General features: G+C 44.4%; 1 protein-coding gene across 1 annotated transcript in view; it reads right to left on the bottom strand.

Annotated features, from left to right (window-relative positions):
• Positions 1 to 11,554: 11,554 nt before the first annotated feature.
• IYD (iodotyrosine deiodinase) overlaps positions 11,555 to 20,296 on the bottom strand; it is a 226,424-nt gene continuing 217,682 nt past the window's right edge. The window contains exon 5 of the mRNA XM_078647058.1: positions 11,555 to 11,737. Within this exon, the coding sequence (XP_078503184.1) occupies positions 11,555 to 11,737 (183 nt within the window). The remainder of the gene's footprint in view (positions 11,738 to 20,296) is intronic.

Here is a 20,296-nt window from a genome sequence, read left to right as displayed (position 1 = left end):
ATGTGGTCCGTAACTTACTTCAGCAATTAGTTTCTTGCATCCATAAACTGTGCAAGAACGTGCAGAGGAAACGTGCAATTCACTCTACATATTTTCCCAGGCAAGTGTTAAAGAAAATTTGACACTCAGATGATCTCACACTTACTTGCGAGTCCAGGGGAGCACGGAATTCCGGTTTACAGGCCGACTGCCCGCCTCCCCAGAATCTGGTCGTCGTAACTTCTCTCACTCGATTTCATTGGGAATGGCAAACGTGCCCCCACCCTCCCAACTCACTCAGGCTCACAATCAGGGGCAGCTCAGAGCGGATCTGCGCAGTGGGCTGCTGCGGCCCCCGAAGTCCGTGAGAGGGGGGGGTCTTCATTGATTTAACTTTACCGCCACAGGTGGAGTTTTAAATTACCCGAGGCCTGCTGCGCAACACGCAGCTTGCTTCTTCTGTTTTCAGCGCCCAATTCGTGCTGAGGCTGCGCAGTATGCTGCTGGGGCGGGCGCCGCGGGCGTACATAGTGATAATTGGTCCATGTCGGGACCCATACTTCAGGATTTGCCATGGAGGGACGGGGCCTGCCTAAGTACTAATCGGTCATTTGTAGCAGTACTGTGATTTATTGGCGTAAGCTGAGGCGGGGACCCAGGCGGTTTCTGTCAATGTGTGTTTTATAATAGGGCGGGCATCCACGGCACCTAATTTTAAATATTTCAAGCACAGTAACGAGCGATATCAGCTCTGAACTGCCACCAGGGAGAACGGAGTGAACTCTAAGCAGGCAGCAGCTCATATCGTTTATAGACCCGGCCCTGACAAATATGTGCCGGTGCTAAGCACCGGAAAGCACCGGCACAAATTAAGCACTGGTCCTAACCCCATTTTCATATCTCTCCTCTCTGTTCTCTTTCCAAGTAAAAGAAGTTCGCACATCGTCCATTGGAACTTTATACAATCAAGTTTTATTAATTATGCAGTTTAAGTGTCAGGTTAGTCTGGAGGATGAATTAAAGAATTCTCCAATCATTGAGACAGCCTGCACATACCTTTTGTAATGGAGTTTTCCTGTTCTTTGCCTTGTTTTTGCACAGAATGCAGCACACATAGTAAGAGGAAAAACAAGAAGAAATAAATATATTTCTCCTCGTTACCCTTCACCCGGGGCGGTGGAGCATGTTGATTCCCAGGTCTACCACTAATGCCAAATCTGGGAAAGCACCAAAATCCACCCTCCAATCCAACCTCGGAACACCATCCTGGGGCAGAGTAATGCAAGGCAACGATTTGCACTACGTTTCTCTACTCTAGATTTAAAAGCAGAGCAGGACCATGCAAGGTGGCCTTGCGTGGCTTGATAAATCTCACGTAATAGTTACGTACCCTTGCGCCCCATTGCGTGGCGCAAAGGCAAACCAACTGCATGATAAATATGCCCTTTAGTGTATCTTTCAGTCGCAAGTGTCAAAGCCCCCCCCAACCTGCAGCACACATCCTGCATCACAGTAAACTCCTTAGAAAAAGTCACATACAATTTTAGAAATGTTATGCTGTATTAGTAAGCGTGCGTAAAAAAAACAGGGGTGTAGTTGCATATAAAATGCAGCGGTGTAGTTGCATAAAAAATGCAGGGTGTGTAGTCGCAGGTAATGCATGCGTAACCTAGCAAACGTTCCCATGCCATTATGTAAACTACAAGAATATCGGTTTAAGAGGCTCTGGATATGTGTCACAGTTTATGAGAAAAATTAACTACAAAAAAGATGATAAAGGCAGACAACTAGCGACCATTGCAAAAGCTCCAATACAATTTCCCCAGGGCATGAATAAATACTCAAAGCGCTCAAAGGAGTAACATCTTGACAATGACAGAATAAGAGCTCTACTTTCACACTGAGGAACACCAGTACAAAAAAGTCTATGCATTTTAAACATGAACTACTTATAAACATTGTGGTTGAACAAAAAGAAATATATAGAATCGTGACTTGGCCTAATTTACAAAAGTAGCTGAACATGAATGACACTTTAAAAAAATAAAGAGGGGAAGTTAATGAAATGTTCGGAAACCTTGAAGTTTTATTCATGCAGCAATTCACAATGTATAATTCTTGGCACAGGGTGTACACATCTTCGAAAGATCCAGGAAAAATGTAAAGCAAATGAAATGATGGCCAAACAAAGTCAAAGATGAGAAAGATACAACGAGAGAAATTACATTAGGTGGGTGGTGTCGTGACGGAGATGTTGGGATCCGACAGTGTGGGCGACTGACAGTAGGGCAGTAGGACCCTGTGGGTCCTCAGGCAGAGTGACCAGGTCACCGGACACCAGATCCGGTGACGGGACAGGAAGGACACACAATGACCAAGACAGAGACGTGGACGGACGTGGGAACGAGCAACTGCATGATGTAAGAATAAAGAAGTGGCAAACCAACCTGCGTCCTGTGTGTGGTGTACACCCCTGCGCACAGCATGAACACGACAACTGGCGACGAGGGCAAGAGACGGATCGACGCGTGTCCACCGAGGCGCCATAGGAAATAAAGGAACACCCATGGATGCGCAAATAGTGGGACTTAGATGGAAAAGAAGAAGAAAAATTGGAATACACCTCGACAGCCTCCGAGAGCAGATCCGGCCGACAACGGTAAGCGCTGAAAACAAGAGCGCGATGAGAAAGTAGTGGAGCGAGCTCTCGCGAGATGTGTGGAAGAGGCTGGCTGGCGCAAGTCGTCGCGAGAGCATCAAGAGCACCGGCGGCCATACTTGAATGGGGCAAGTTAAGAGAACAGCACTGAGACCAACAGTGGGCCGGCCCCGGCGAACAGGGTGCAGAGATGCTGATTTTTACGAGTGGCTGGCTATGTGGTAGGGGAGACCTACGTGTACACGGCCAAGTGATCTCGTAGGTATGTGTCAGCCAGGGCCCAGGCTTGAGGGCATCTAGAAGACAGCAGTGGCTGGATCATTGATGAGAGCATCATTGACTGTTGGTGCGAAATGGAAAAATAAAACCAAACAAAAGTGAAGAGAAAGTATATTTTAAGTGGCAGCCATCTTATGAACAGGCAATGCAATTGTGACCGCGAAACTGCGCGAAAACGGTGGCGGCCATTTTGGATGAGGAAAGAAGGACAAAAAGAATGGAGCGGCCATTTTAAGGACAAATAACGTCGGAAAGGAGAAAATGAAAAGAACATAAAGGCAAACTAAGGGGACGAAATAAGGACGAAAAAAACAAAAATATGGAGCTTGCTAGCTGGAGAGGAGAGCCAGAGAAGTGACAGGGCAGCTGCAGGTTACGGCAGTTTGAACTCACCCAGCAAAGGACAGTTGTGGCAAGGGGTGTAACTGCGACAAGAAGAGCTGAGCAGACACTTCAAAGCCAGGCAAAGGGCAAATAAGAAGAATAGCATAAGACAAGGTGAATAAGGGAGAACGCGGAAAAAAAAAAAAAAAAAGAAAAAGGAATAGAGAAGAAAAGACAGAAAGAAGAAGAAAATAAGAATGGAAAAGTCTGAAAAGAGAAAGAAAATAAAAGTTTGAGTGAAGAACAAAGGATAAATAAAGCGCAAAAAGGGCGCACAAGTGAAAAAGGGCAACAAGAGAAAGAAAGAAGACAGTGCAATAAGAAGAAAGGAAAATAATAAGTGAAAGGAAGAGAAAGGACACAAAGAGAAAGACAAATAGACAAAGGGAAAGAAGAAAAAGAAAGACAAAAGAAAGGAGCAGAAGAGAGTGGAAGAAGTCAGAGAAGGCTAAATAAGACAAAAAAAAAAAAGAGAAAGAGAAAAGAAGAAGAAAAGAAGGAAGAATAAAGACGAAAGAAAAGAAGAAAATAAATAGGAAGAAAGAAAATAAAGAGATAAGAAGTAAATAAAGAGAAAAAAAAGAAGAAAGAAGATAAGAAAATATAGAGAAAAGAGAAAGGAAGAGAGAAAAGAGGATAAAGAGAAAGGACAAAAGGAAAGCAGAAAAGAAGAAGAAAAGAAGGAAGAATAAAGACGAAAGAAAAGAAAACAAAAGGAAAAGCCAGAGATAAGGCCAAATAGAAATAACAAATAAAAGAGGGGCAAAGATCACCAAAGAAAAAGAAAAGAGACAAGGAGAACATAGAAGAAACAAAGACAAAGGAAATAACTACTTAAAAAAAAAAAAAAAAAAAGGAGCAACGTGACAAGACTGCGGCGCAGGAGAAATAGCAACAGAAGAAAGGAAATTAAGAAAAAGGAACAAAACAAAAAAAAAAAAAAAAAACATATGCAAAGGAAAAAGAGGCAAAATAAGAGAACAAGGGTTGAACAAGGAGCAATAGCACAAAGAACAGAAGAGAAGGTGACAGCACAACGAACAGGTGCAAATAAAGAAGATACAAGAGAACAAAGAACAGACAAAGGAGAAAATAAAGAAAGAACAAAGGGTGACAAGGACGAATAAAGAGAATAGAAGAGTGCCAGGAAGAGCACAGGAAACAGAAGAGTGCCAGAAAGAGCACGGGAAACAACAAAAATAGAAGAGTGCCAGGAAGAGCACGGAGAATAGAAGAGTGCCAGGAAGAGCACGGAGAATAGAAGAGTGCCAGGAAGAGCACGGAGAATAGAAGAGTGCCAGGAAGAGCACAGGAAACAGAAGAGTGCCAGAAAGAGCACGGGAAACAACAAAAATAGAAGAGTGCCAGGAAGAGCACGGAGAATAGAAGAGTGCCAGGAAGAGCACGGAAAATAGAAGAGTGCCAGGAAGAGCACAGGAAACAGAAGAGTGCCAGAAAGAGCACGGGAAACAACAAAAATAGAAGAGTGCCAGGAAGAGCACAGGAAACAGAAGAGTGCCAGAAAGAGCACGGGAAACAACAAAAATACAGAAGAATACCACCATTCAACTTGTCGGAGCCACAAGTAGGAATAAGGTGGGAGAATTGGATCAGACATCTGGAGAGATACATGGAAGAGACTGATGCGACAGAGGCAAAGAAACTGGGTCTATTACTAAATTATGCAGCCGATGACATTGGGGACCTCCTAGTGACGCTACCAACAAAGGAAATAACTACTTATAAAAAAGTAAAGAAATGTTTAACAATGAAATTTGACCAGCAAAGAAATATTGATCTTGAAAGATACAATTTCGCAACTGCGTCTCAACAAATAGGCGAAGGACCAGATGACTTTGCGACCAGACTGAGGAAACTTGTAACGCATTGTGAATTTGTCAACACACAAGCAATAAGATTGCGAATAATAGAAGGATGCCGTGACAGGAGCAAAGAGCCAACATCACTAGAAAACATCCTGGCCCTAGCAAGAGCGGAGGCTAGAGCGACAGCAGACGCAAAAGAAATGAAGCGAGGAAAGTTCACAGAAGAAACAGCGCCGTGCCTCATGAGCAACGTCACAACGCAAATGATGGGTCTCATGGCAACTGAAAGACTGCAAGAAGATATTGCCATCACAAGCACCCCACCGAAGGGGCTAACAAAGAAAGGAAAACGTGTCACATGGACCGAAGAGCACCACAAAGAATTGAAAGAGATCAGATTCGCTATGACGGCCGAGGACGACCCAGCACATGCTAACAGGGGACAGCGCAGAAAGACAAATTCAGATGGCAACGAAACAGAACTGGTAGCAAAGGTGACACAACATCAACAAAAAAAAATAAAAAAATTACCGAAGACAGGTGGTGGCAATGAGAGAATGAAGAAGAGTGAGACTATCACACACAAGAAAGGAAAAAGCGTGGAACAAGAAGACACTGCTGCAAGAGCTCAAACAGCAAACGCAACAACAAAGGCTCAGGAGCAAAAAAGAAGGACAAGCAAGGAAATGGAGCAACGAGATCCCCGGAGGCAAATTGAAGATGACAAAAGTAAAAGAACGGATGGCAAAGGCGGCAGTTTGGCCAGTGTCACGTCACAGGGCACCTTTCGCATGTCAGCAAGGCAGACGCAAGAGAAGCGGAAAGGTCAAAGCAAGAACTATAGAAAGGCACACAAAAGGAAGAAGCTCAAGGGAATATCAGAAAACAGCGATGGAGAAGGAAACACATGGAACTAAGGAGACTAATTGAAGAGGTGTAAAGGAAGAGGCCTCTGGGCCATCGAACAACATCTCTCTCTCTCTCTCTCTCTCTCTCTCTATCTCTCTCTCTCTCTCTCTCTCTCTCTCTCTCTCTCTCTCTCTCTCTCTCTCTCTCTTATTCTTTCACCTTCATCAATATAACTGTGAATGAGGACTATGATAAATGTGTCACGAACATTTGTTTGCAACAAGGGGGGAGATGTCGTGACGGAGATGTTGGGATCCGACAGTGTGGGCGACTGACAGTAGGGCAGTAGGACCCTGTGGGTCCTCAGGCAGAGTGACCAGGTCACCGGACACCAGATCCGGTGACGGGACAGGAAGGACACACAATGACCAAGACAGAGACGTGGACGGACGTGGGAACGAGCAACTGCATGATGTAAGAATAAAGAAGTGGCAAACCAACCTGCGTCCTGTGTGTGGTGTACACCCCTACGCACAGCATGAACACGACAGGTGGGTTGCTATTAAATGCATATATAGTGCAATACTGCATTACAAGCCAGGTTTACTCATTTTTCAGACAAACGCAGCACCAAATTTGAAATGCTTTGTTGCACAAAGTAGAAAATTGCGAAGGACCATATATACTAATAGACTTTCTGCAGCTGTTATCCCCTGCGCTAGTTCTCTAACAAGGCAACCTTATGCCACACACAACCTCCCACCATAGTGCAGAGATGAGTGTGCACTCTCTAGCATACGAGTTGTACTGAATGTAAACCCATTCGTTATCAATGTCTATTCCAGGACAATCCCAAAAGAAGGATCCCACGCAGTGGATGTGTGCTGTGCTTTGCAGCAAACATGCAATGCGTCAAATAAGAAGTTAGATTTTGGTGCAATATCCAGTCTTTCTATTTTAGTTGATCATGCACTGCATACATCTTTGTGTATTGTCACAAATTCACCCCACTAAACGCCACTTGCTGCAAAGTGATGCAACTCAGTGCAAAGTAGTTTTTGAGCTGAGAAGCAGGCACCCGGATAGTAAATATCAAACTCCACTTTGCTCTGACAAAAACGTTTTACTATATCTAGACTTACTTGTCACAGCGACCGATTAAACTGTGTGGTCAACTACATACAATTATCTAAACCCAGCAAATGCACCCTTTCTTCCAATGCAAGTTAGGTCAACCAATTGTCAGAGAAACAGTCATAATGAAAGCTCTGCACCAATGAACGATTTTACACCTTTTACATGCATCCTGTACGTGCTGTGCTGGGAGTGTAAAAGCAAAGTCACCACTGTACTGTGCTATCTCTCAAACAATAAAGGGCTAAGATGTGTAACTAAAGCATCCTCTGCACAGGGTGATGTATGCCTTAGTATCCGCAGTTATGTACTTTCCCAGACAGTCAGTGTTTAATTTGAGCCTGTGGTTTCCAGTGCCTGGCACTTAATTGTCGACACCGGTACTTATGACAGCTGCCACATGGTGGCGCTGTTCGGACAATTAAAAGATTAACAGAACAACTGTTCTTTATTGATTTAGTATACACTAAAACAACTAATACCAGTCACCCCAGCCATTCTTATAGCTTTGGGGGCATTGAACAGTCTGCAATGTCACACTTGTTGCAGAGTAATGGTTAGTAGTTGTGTAGGTACTGTCATTGGCAGCGCTGGCTGTGGCAATGGGTGCTGCAAGCTGTACTGGCCTCCTGACGAGGGCCCTGGCACATATTTCTTTACAAACTTAGCACTGCACACAGTGCAGCAGGGTGATGTGAGCCTTAGCATTCTCTGTTCATGTATTATGCTATAAGTACTAAAGCAGGATGGTGCTTGCAAAATGCTTCGCCTCTGTGCTCTCATGTTTATACTGCAACATGTGCCTAAAGTGTGCTCTGTCCCACACACTTGGGTTAGGTGGTATGCCAGAGGCATTCTTTGCTCTGTGCTGTACCACACACACTGTAGGAAGACACTGTTTGCATTAGGGAATCAGCCGCTGTTTTCCACAAAATACTTCTGCTCCATGTTCTCCATCATACGGTAGCATGATGACTACCATAGATTCATCCTCCCCTTTGTGCCATCCCACACACAATGAATAAGGACAGTATGAGGCTTGAAGGAAAATAAATGCCGATACAAGCTGCGGCATGCCTCAAACTTCCTCTGCTCTGTGTAGTCTACCAAGTACACTATGATAGAGTAGGCAAGTGTGTGTCTGACCTCCCTCTGCTTGCTGCAGATCCACATACATTCTACTGGAGGGGAGGGTAGCGTGCCCGAAGATCCAGCTGTTTTCTACAACATGGCACACTCCTCAGAAGCAGGAGATAGAGTGTGACTGAACATAATTTGCTCTCTGCAGTTCAACAAAAACTACCACAGAGTAGCTTAATGTGGTCTGGATGTTCTCAGTTCTGCGTGGTGCCACGGGCACTTGAGGAAGGTAAAGGTTTTGACTAAAATTACCACATGAACATTTTGAAATGTGTCTTAACATTAAAGTAGAAAATGCGATCCAATATAAAGGTTAGAGAAAATTTGCTTTTATTAAACGGGCAAAAAGAGAAAAATGCTGCTTATTTTTTGCAGAAAGCTCCCGTTTCTGTTGTTCTTTTACTGCTAAGCCTCAATCTTTTCTCTTATTCCTTCCTTTCCCTTCAATAAAAAGAAATGCCTTTTTGTAAATGTTGATTTAACATTATAATTAAACTGCTGAACCTAACATATTCGTGAACTTCGGGCTGCAAAATGTATTTATTATCTTCCTCACACCATATGACTTCATCGTATTTTAGATAGTTACCTCATCCACATACTTATGATGAAAAAGTATATTGCTATAGGTTCGACTATCCTGATCTAACCAGGTCATGCTAGATATTAATGTTTCTTTTCATAGAGCAGCCCATTATTACACAATGGGACACAGAACAGTTATCAGAGTAGCCTTGCAAAGGTTCTCATGAGAACCTTCCTAGATGTATCTTTTTGTAATACACTGTTGAAACATTCAAATAACAACATGTTAACATGGACGTTTACTGTGGGAAATGAAAAAGAAGATGACAGACCAACAGAAGATCCTTTCGTATTGGCTAGAGATGATCCGACATTTGCAAAATGTTTTGTGCTTTTCCATATAGTACATGCACCCAGTTAGAGAGGCAATGCATTCTATGAACATATTTCTCTCTGCCATGCCCTCTAGCACGTAGCTGTGCTACCCTTGCCCGATGTTGCTGTGAGCTACTGCTAACTGTATTTTTCTGATATTCTGATGCCTTTTTTAGGGGAAACGCTCTCCATACTGATCTTAGCTACTGCTGTGATTATTTCCTTCTACCTGTGTTAACGGTTGCTACTGCAGCTGTTAAGGAACCCAGTTGAGTTTCCAGAACAACTTTTTATGGAGAGCTCGACCTTTTAAAGCTATTAGCCTGTGCTCCAAATTTTTTTTTTCTCTTTCCCAAAGGAACTCTTTATGGGTTACGGCTAGGATAAGTTAGGGCCTTTTAGATTAAGATAGGGATTAAGGGCCAGATGTACGACCCTTCCGTTCAGCAACTCGCAAATTAAGACTCGCAAAATGGAATGTACAACAGTGTCTCAGACACTGTTTGCAATTCCGAATGGGGTCGCAAATGACCTGCCTCATTAATATTCATGAGACAGGTCGCAATTTGAGCCCCATTGGGAATGGCCATCAATCGCAGGGATGGTGGCCTGCTGGGGTCAGCAGACCACCATGTCTGTTACTGCTTACTAAATAAAGCAATTTTTTTTAAATGCAGCCCTTTTCCTTAAAGAAAAATAGGATGCATTTAAAAAAAAGAAAAATGAAACGTTTCTGTTTCATTTTTTAAGAGTAAGCAGTGGTGTGCCTGCTCTTAAAAAATATTTTTGCATACATTCACAAAGGCGGAAGGGGTCCCCAGCGGACCGCTTCCCGTTTGCGAGTGGCTTACCACCTATTTGAAGTAGGTGATAAACTGCAAGTGTTTTTGCGACCGCAAATGTGGTCGCAAAACAATGGTACGTACCATTTTTACTCGCTATCAGGAAGGGACACACTTGGCACACCTCTTCCTAATAGTGACTTACAAAGACTATTTAGTGAGTCACCAACTCATAAAATAGTGTTTGTACATACCACCACCGCTTTTTGGGGTTGCAAACAAGCCCATTTCCCATTTGCGACCGGAAAAAACAGTTGTACATCTGCCCCTAATTCCTTTATGGAATACACTGTTATTTTGTATGCTAATTCTAACCAAATTGTTCTTGATATTTCTGTAAACAGACTTATTTGACTAACCTAAACAAAAAGACAAAATTAAGGACTTATCTCTTGATTAGAAAATAAAACTTTAACACTTCACCAGACCTTACGTCATTGACTGAACATTAAAAACTATAAGTTGATTATTAATTTAGAAATGTAGTTGGGTTGTGCTCCACGCTGGGAAAGATTAATTGACCTGAAGTAAAAATGTGTGTGGGAATTGGATATTCTCTTAGTAAGTTTCAAGGTGGAGCTGTTTATAAAATGTTTATGAGATTTCCGCACTTGCACACTACAATAGAGTAGGACAGCATGTGAGGTTTTGGGTAAGTCCCTTGCTCATTATTGGATGGCTATGTTGTCTATCTCATTTGTCTGCTCCCGATTCAATAGCCTACCTCTTTATTATTGCATTTGTCTCACCCCAGAGTTTTTCGGTCTCATGGTGTTCCAATTGGATGAGTTTCATCTTTTCACTGTATACTTGAGGTTTTCTTTTGTTCAGCTTTGATTTAAACACTCCATAGAAGTGTATGTTTCCTTACTCTTTCCCTCTTTTCCTTTTCCCATGCACCTTTTACTCCCAGGGTCTACTCCACTCCCCTGCTCCCTAATTTTCTCCAGGCCATTTTCTATCGCTCTCCCAATGTTTTTTAAATGCTTTATTTTTTAATAAGGGACCAGCAGTTGTAAAGAGTTGTTGGGCCACTCCTGTGCTTTTTTCACACACTGCACAAATTAAACTTATTTTTCATAGTAATATACTGGCCGTACATTGTAGACCATCATGTTGGATTAGGAAACCTACAAAAGACCACATGCGTCCTAATGCATAAGCACACAGCATCCTAGCACATGCACCATGACTCGAGGATCTGCAAGCATCACAAAGCTGAGGGTCCATTTCACAGGCATTTTCTGTGACTTGTTGTGTCCTACTACAGACTTTGATCTAACTTTCTCACACATTTCTAGGAGTATAATACACTTACAGGAAAAAGCTTTGTGAATCAGGGGCCTGTGTAAGCTTATTTTACTCGTGAAAATTCATGAGCAAGCCTCACCTCAATATGGAGTAAAGTGCAATTACTCACAAAAAATTATTTGCTGATTACGCCTGGACACTCACAAGTTAATCCCACCCACACAATTACTCAAAGAAAAAGCTTTGTAAATTCGGCCCAAACGGAGGAAGAGAGGGAGACTGTCTGGCAAATATTTTTCTTTTTGTCCTTTTTAGACGACGACCATGATGTCTTCCAGGGGTTTCCTCTTCAAGTCTGGCACTGTGGCGTCTTTGCTGGGGTAGCCAACAGGCAGCAGCATCAGCAACTTTTCATTCACTGGCCGCTGAAGTAAAACCCTCAGGCGGGGGCCACAGTTCAGGGGAGTACTGGTCACAGTAACCAGGCCGGCATTCTGAAAAAGATGTAAATGAAGATTATGGATGAGATTTGAGGAAATGGCGGGAAATATTTCCCAGTGCCAAATATTCTTGCTTTGAAACGTCTTATTTTCTATTTTATGTTTTTCCTAATAAAAAAATACGCATACAGTTCGTTAAGTGGTACATTTTTATAACAAAGCAATTAGTAACAATAATTATAATGCCTGAATCATAAAGTATTGTGCTTCTAGAAACAACCACACCTGATGCAGACAATCATAATTAGCAATCATTTTTTAGGGGAAGTGTTATTTCTGTCCTGTAAAAATATAGCAGTAATGACAGGTATGTGGGCTTTCCTGAGTAGGTTCCCCTATAATTGTAGTGAACATCCACAAAATAGATTTGTGGGTGCCCATCAACAATTTGATTGTAGTCTGTCACCCTGGAAAAGGTAAGAGGCAACGCCAAAGGTTGCTTGGCGGACAAAGCTCATTTCAGTACTTTGATGAAACTCTGGGTTACGTCCACAGAAAATAGAACCGTTAACTGCCACGTGGGCCTCATAGAAGCATCAAGAAGCTTAACCGAGTCCACACACTAGAGAGGTATGGATCCATGAGAGGCGTTTATCAAATATCCTCGAGGGCAATGAACTGAGAGGTAGTTGAGCCCAGAGTGGTTCTTGTTATCACGTGCCCTTAACACTACCAGAATCATACATAACTTTGCACCCAGGGATGGGATCTCCCTGAGGGAGTCTCTAACACCATTGGACATATAAATCGCATGTCTTTGGGAATCGACTGTTATCTCTGGCCTTCACCGTGCTTTGACAAAACTGTATAGTGTTCAGTAGCCAAGGGCTTTCTCTTTGTTGAGGTAGCTACATGGGGAGCTTGGTTGTTATTCTGCTCCCTGAAGTCCAGGACATCCAGCTTGTGGAGACAGATCAGAAACTTAAAAGTGCATAATAATGGTCATGCCATACACTTTGTTAGAATGACTGCCACGGCACGCCAATAATCTGGGAACTCTAGTCAACATTGGCTTGCCTCATTATGTATGCTGCGCTCTTCAAACTGCCCAGCAAGACCGGTCTGCATTATATGTATATTACAATAGACTCTATAATAGTTCCAGGAAGGAGTAGAGTGGGCCCCTAAATACTGTCATCCATGAGGCTACACAACATCTTGTCTTACTGGAATGCCAAATACTCCTGAAATGTTATTTTCACCCATGGCATTTTGAGGTTTGGCTTGACAGCTTATTTTCATTAGAGCTCAGTGGAACCAGTAGCGTAACACAAAATGATGCCCATCCCCCAGCACATAATGTGAAGAGGTGCCCCTGAGTGTTGCATATTACACAGATATTCACTGGCCTTGGGCTGTATGGCCCTTCCTGAATTGTTGGGGGGCCCCTTGAAGGTGTGTGCCCCCCCTGAACTGCAGGGTCCTGCATTACACTCGTAATTTGAACACAACAGCACAATAATAAAACAATAAAAACCTGAAAATAACACAGAGCACTTTGGGTCAGTCTCCTCCAGATATCATCTTTTTGGGACAACCCCCCTTTAGCAATTGCCTAGATGAAGCATTCATTGCATTTTGGACTAGCCCATGGCACTTTGTGATGTTTTGTTTACATTTTCTCCGCATTTACTTTGAATTGATAATTGTCAAAGTCAATAGTGTCTCTGAGTTTGTATCCCTAGGCCCCTTGGTTTGTAGGAGAAATAGCCATTATGGATTCACTATGAGAAAGTGAGGCTTTGCAGATGGTGACAGAGAGCAGCGCAGAGCCAGCCCTTGTCATGGCAATTCTTTCAACAGAAGCAGGTGAGCTTTCCTAGAGAGGGCACATTCTGCAGTAAAAAGCATCATCTTTGGAGGGCTACTTCTTGCATATCCCTCTGCCACTGGCATGCTGCTGCAAAATCAGGCTATGCATGAGAAGATGCTGTGGTCACCCTGCGGCAGTGGAAAGGGGCCCACAGCGATCACTATCCTCCTGGGGCTCCCTGTGCCCTCTATGCCAGCTGCTTCCTCAGCATGGCTGATGATCCTAGAGCCTGCAGACAATGCCAGTACTCAAGCCCCCTCCATAGAAGGTGAGGGAGCAATATCCTTGGTACTTTCCAGTAGCCATTGTCTCTTGGCCACTGTCCACAGACAGTCACTGCCTTTGGAGGCTTCAGAATTGGAGCTTCTGCTGCCCGGGAGAAACAGTGCGAAGTCAAGAGGGTTTAGATTGTTCCCAGGAGCTACCTGCACCAGCCCCTGGGCCTCGGACCTGAGCAGTTAGTTTGATTTGATTTGGGTTTTATATAGCGCTCTATCGCTCCGAGGAGCATCTTGGCGCTGGATGTGAATTGTGTGGATCAAAGGAGGGATAAGAGATATAATAACCCCTAGAGACGTTTCAGAATTAGACCAGGGCTTTGCAGGTGGCGGCTGTTTGGTTGTAGATCCAGGTTTTGATGGCTTTCCTGAATCTACTTTCGCATGAGATTTCCCGGATTTGAGGAGGGAGTTTGTTCCATGCTCTTGGTCCTTTGACCGTCAGAGACTTTCCCCCTCTAGTGGACAGTCGAAACTTTGGGATGATCATTAGGTTGGCCGTGGCAGATCTTAGATGACGTCCGGGGTGGTAGCGGTTGAATTTGTTGTAAAGGTAAGTTGGACCTGTTTTGTGGAATGCCCTGAAGGAAATTATCAGTAGTTTGAATAGTATTCTCTTTTGAATGGGAAGCCAGTGGAGTATATCTAGTGCTGCTGATGCCGAGGACTTTCTCGATGTTTTTAGCACTAATCTTGCTGCAGTGTTTTGTACCATTTGCAGCTTATGTAGTAAGGCTTTGTTGGCCCCTACATATAGACCATTACAATAGTCTAACCTGGATGTGATTAATGCCACCACTAGTTTTAAGCCCTGAAGCACCAAGTCCTGAGTGTCAATCAGTAGCACTTTGTCACAGAGTGGGGTGGGGTAAGCAACTCTCACTGAACCCATCCCACTCTGTGACGAGTGAGGGACTGCTGCCTTTCATTAATGGCTGAAATAAGGTTAGCCAATGAGGGAAGGCAGCAGTCCCAACCCTCATGGAACCTCAGAGGCTGTCCTCTTATGTTGAGGCCCAGGTCCGAGGCAATTGGTGACGCTCCCGCTCATCACGAGGGGGAAGGCCTCGAAGCAAAGTAAATTAAGTAAAACTTAAATTGCCATAATGGTTTTACAATCATTGTTGATATATCAATCAGCATTTTCCTGTAAAGGACAGCAATATAGAGGCCAAAAGGAACTCATTTCAAAGTTATATTTTAATTATTACTCGGTCTGAGACCTAGAGGGACCTGGCTCTCTTAAAGCCCTATTCTATTCTATTCTATTCTATTACATCTGTTTTTCATTTTAGAGAAATAGGTCAGAAGAAGGAAAAGCTGCTTCCCATTTTCCCAGCTTTAACTGCAAGAGAAGCTGTGTTCCATGACCTACCTTTCACCTTGCTATTGTCTCTTGCAGCAGGCATTTTAAATTCAGAAATCGACTTACTACATTTCAGTAGCAATGTAATTTTGAGGTCGAGAGTGAGCCAGTGCGCAAGAGCTGCTCTGCGAAGAGCTGTGGTAGTTGAGTACAGAGAGAAGCTTCCCCCACTCCCCCACCCTTATTTTTGATTGGCTTGTGTGTCTGTCCTTTGTAAATGCGCTCTTATGATTCATTATGAGGATTATTACTCCCTTCTTAGTACATCCATGTTGGCATTTTGTATTCTCCCATGGCTACTGGCCACTTTACTTGGTTGTTACACGGGGCGTGTATTAAGTTTCAGCATTAGGTGGACGATGTGCTTCGCTCACATTTAGTGGCCACGCCAGCGGTCACTTTTGAAACATCCTGGATAATGCTGCAGTAGGGGCGAGCGGTGTTTGGAATACCAGTGGTGGACTGCTTTCTCTCATCGGCCAAGCTGGGACGGAGTTGAGGGGCTGCCGACGAGGAGCTGCCGGAGAGCCTGGCCGCCTGGACCTCAAATCTGCCGGAGATCGTCCGGGTGATGCGGCTCCTCTGGAAGTCCAGGGCCCGAGAAGCCAGTGTGCAGGGAATGTATCAGGTACTTACTGTTAATTAAGTGCTCGCTGTGGTGCAGCCTGGCGGGTTGTCATTTGCATTTTATTTCCTGTCTTATTTTCTAGGGTAGGACGTCCTCATGAGGTGTAGGGTTATTTCCTGCAGAGCGTTTCTTTTTTACACCAGGTGTTATATCTATTTTTAGCATAGTGTTCACTATGCAAGAAAATAAGATATTACTGATACAGCTGTAAAAAATTAATTTTACAAAAAGCGCCCGACCACCCCTGTAATGATTCGAGTGTAGGACATCTAAATTTGCACTTATTGCACATACGTTTAAAACATAAGGAAAATTGAAAAAAATTCAGTTGATTCACTTTCAGAATAGATACATATTTATAAAAAGATTTACTTGCTTTTGATGTGCCATGAACTAGGCTGCTGTAAGTACCAGAGAATACTGGTAATGCACAAAATGAATATCCGGATATATGGGTATTTCTAAATATTACAGCTGAATTGTAACGCCCCAGCAAAATACTCCTTACTGTACAGTGTGAAGCTGAACGGTGCTAGTGGTACTTATAAAGCACAGCTGTTTGTATGTGTTAACACAAAGTATGTTACAATCAATGTCAGGTATGTTTCTGAATTTACTGTGAAATGAGGTTGTAAGACTTCATGTCAATGGTGGACTTTGTGGTCATAGCAGTGATGTTGTGGAAGGAGAGCATGTAAATGTGTTTGCTTGGAAACTGATAAACTCCAGAAGAGCTTATCATTTAGTAAGAACTGGTTAACTGTTTACTGCCTATTTTCTCACAACTATTAATACATTGTTTACTTGAACACCACAGCAGCATACATCATTGATGGCATGTGAAGTTTGAGATTGGCGGGGCTGGGCTGTGCGCTTGGGGCGGTGTTTGAGTTCACTTCAAGGGTACACAGTAATTTTTGGGAGGCCAGTTGCCATTTCCCACGCACATCTTTTAAAATAAAACAATGGGATAAAATAATATATTTTCCAGCAAAATCTTCCACCTTAATTTCCTGGAAATTGGCTGAAAGAATATGCATATAAGACTAAAATTATTTAAAAAAAAGTTAAAAAAATCTTTTCATGCAATGACACTAGGACCATCCTTTTTTAAAAATGTTTATGACAATGTCTTCTCTTCATTGTTTCATCCTGCAGTTTCCAAGCACTTCATCACTTATCTACAACAGAAACACTATTTGGGAAATATAAGCTGGTAAAACTGAACTTAATGCACATCTCATAATATTGGCTCCAAACCAGCAGTGCTACACAAACGCCACCTTCTTTTATAAGAATGATGCTGCTAAATTACATCTATTCATTTAATTTCACACGCACCACTGTCAGACATCTCAGACATCTGCAGATTCTGCCATTCACATCCATTTTACATCATCATCAAACAAGAGGGATCTTCATAAGACATGGATTTTCGCCACTTCTGTACAAAGGACGGTCAGAATTATAGCTCTCTAAGATGTGGAAATACTTTGGTAATTGACTTTTGTACATATATATTAAAATAAATAGCTGAAATGTGTTATGAGATAACATCAACGTTGGATAGATGCGACCAGAAGACAACTGTGGTGAAACGTGGCAGCCTCTGTCTGCTGTGTTTAAGTGCTACTGAATGGTAACTTTACATACCATTTCTACAGGTGGGACATTAGGACCAATTCCCATCTTAACACTTCAGTCCTCTATTGAGTTACCATGGAAGTTTGGAGGACGATTTATGTCAATTTGAGTGGTGGCTGCTAAACAGAGTTGGGACGCCGTAAAGAAATACATTAAGATATTTCAATACATTTTGCACTTACTACATAGGGTGATAGCTAGATACAACATAATATTAAACAGTAAAAGCTTTTGTCTACACTCGGTACTTGACTATAGCAATATGAAATGTTTAAAGTACAAAATCACAGTAAAGTCCCAGCCTAAACATTTAAGACACAGGACCTGAAATTAATTTGAAGAGATCAGGGCTGCATTAATCATCATTTTCAAACATTTACAGCGCAGCATTGTACCTACCATTTGTGGTTGAAAGCTCAAGAAAATGTGGATTTGGCGACATCCACCTCGAGTGCATTGCCAGGCAGTAGCACATACCTTAACAACGTTTCAGTCCAGTTGCTAAATGTATTGAAAGAAAACTGAAAACTTGCTGAATGCAAATTTAAGTGACCTGAACAGGCAACTGGCAATGCCGGGCACCGGGCAATCCCCCGGTAGGCTGATGTTGTGTTCTAGTTGATCTACGTCAGTGGCTTAATAGGGGCACAGCGTAGACACACGTGACCCAGCTAATAAAAGGGGTCTACGAGCGTACGTACGCCAGTTGGCGACGGCGTGAATAGCCTCTAAGCATACCCGAGTGTCCGTCTATTTATTACTAGGCCTAGGCCACGTGCTAAAGAGGTAGACCCCATAGCTTGCCCCCAGAGTGTAGATTGCCTCCCTGATCACCCCTGTGGCCCCCCCCACACGACACAACAGCTGGCGACGAGGGTGGGCGTACCCTCGCTGTGTGTGTGTGCACCTTCGTCCAGCGGGGCGGCCGCGAGCTCTGTCATTGGCTCGCGGCGCTCGTGCCCCGGGGCCCCGGCGGCTGTGCAGCGATTCGCCTGGACCATCGACCTGGACTGCTCTGGTGACCGTCGTCAGGTGAGCTACAGCGCCCGCTGGGGGGTGTGTCCGCCCGGACCGTCAACCGGGGAACACTGTCGCCGGAAGGGGTTCCACCGTGTGATTTGGCGGTGCCCGTGCGGCATCCAACAGGCAGCCCCCCTACCTCCGGCCCGCTTGCACTCCCGCGCTGGCTCCCGGGAGCCCCGACGACCACGGGCAGCGCTGCATCTAGGCAGACGGCCGATGCGCTGAAGCGCGCTGCTGCCACGAGGCTGTGGCCACGCCCCTTCTCACTCCGTGTTGCCCGGGCAGAGGACTCCGGTGGCGCTCTGCTGCGGGGAGGAGAATAGTAAAGGCAGACCACAGGCGGAAGAGGCATAACGTTTTCCCGAAGGAAGAAAACACACGGCAAAAGAAGAAAAAAACAAGCACTGGCAACCCCAAGGACACCTGAAAAACAGGACACACAATACAACGAGCACTTGCAACACCAAGTCGACAACGCACGGTGGCACAACGCTGCCCCACGTGGAAGGTAGCCTGCACTCCTAACTAGGAGTCTATCCACACCCCCAATAAGCAGTGGTAAATCCAACACTCAAGGCGAGTAACGAAGAACTCAAGAGGGCTCAGCCAGGCCACCAGCGCTCGCACTGCCCCATAGTCAGCGCGGCACCACCACAACCATGGCCACGATACCACCAATTGAGCCGTTCATAGTGGAAGGATCACCATCGTCACTGGTTCCAAAATGGAAGGACTGGGTCGACAGGCTGATAATCTTCTTCGAAGCCACCAAAGTCCACAAGGACCAGAAAAGGGCCATGGTCCTGCATCTTGGGGGTAAAGACGTCCACAACATTGCAAAGACGCTAATGGAAGCGTCGCCGAAGACCCACCGCACGTTGATAGAAGCTCTGAACAAGCATTTTGAGCCGATGGCTAATCAGGACTATGAACGATTAATTTTCAGACAAGCGCGACAGCTGCCTGAAGAGTCACTGGACACGTACCACGCACGATTAAAGAATCTTGCATCGACCTGTGGATTTGCAGATGTCACTGAGGAAATACGGGGACAGATCATCCAGGGGTGCGCATCGGCCAAACTCAGAGAACGCATCCTCGAAGAGTCGGGGAAGCCCCTAGCGGACATACTAACTCTAGGGCGAACCAAAGAACTGTCAAAGGCCCGAGCGGCCTACATGGAAGAGGCCCTTCAGGCCCTGGTGAAAGCCGAACCAGTCAACAAAGTGACCGTTAAGTCTCCAACGAAATGGAACAAAAAGGGCACAGGAGCGTCAGCAGGCACATTGGGAAAGACATGCGGATACTGCGGAGGATCATCCCACCAAGCAGCAGAGTGCCCGGCAAAAGGGAAGCGATGCTCGGGGTGTGGTCGTTTCAACCACTTCGAAAAAGTCTGTAGTATCGAAAACCAAGACAAGTGGTGAACACCATACCCGAGGGAGACCCCAATCAGAGTGACATGGACGATGACGAGGAAGAGGAGAGAGTCGTCCACAGGGTACACATGATTGGCACGGCAGTAAGCAGGACCAGGCGACTACCGAAATGCGGCATCCAGGTGGGCAAACAGGATCTCATGGCTGTGGTAGACACCGGAGCAACCATCAACCTCCTGGCGGCCACACTGTACCAAACCATGGACCCACCCCCTACGCTCAGCCCGTCACCCATCACCGTCTTTGCGTATGGACAGGACACCCCTCTCAAAATTCGAGGGAAATTCAAAACATCTATCTCGCACGGAGACCGTTCCATCACGGCTAACATATTTGTAGCTGAGGACGGGCAAGGCATGTTG

Source organism: Lissotriton helveticus, chromosome 6 (assembly GCF_964261635.1).
Source record: "Lissotriton helveticus chromosome 6, aLisHel1.1, whole genome shotgun sequence".
NCBI classification, from domain to species: domain Eukaryota; kingdom Metazoa; phylum Chordata; class Amphibia; order Caudata; family Salamandridae; genus Lissotriton; species Lissotriton helveticus.
The sequence above is the reverse complement of the archived record's forward strand: the minus strand, read 5'-3'. Positions and strand labels throughout refer to the sequence as shown.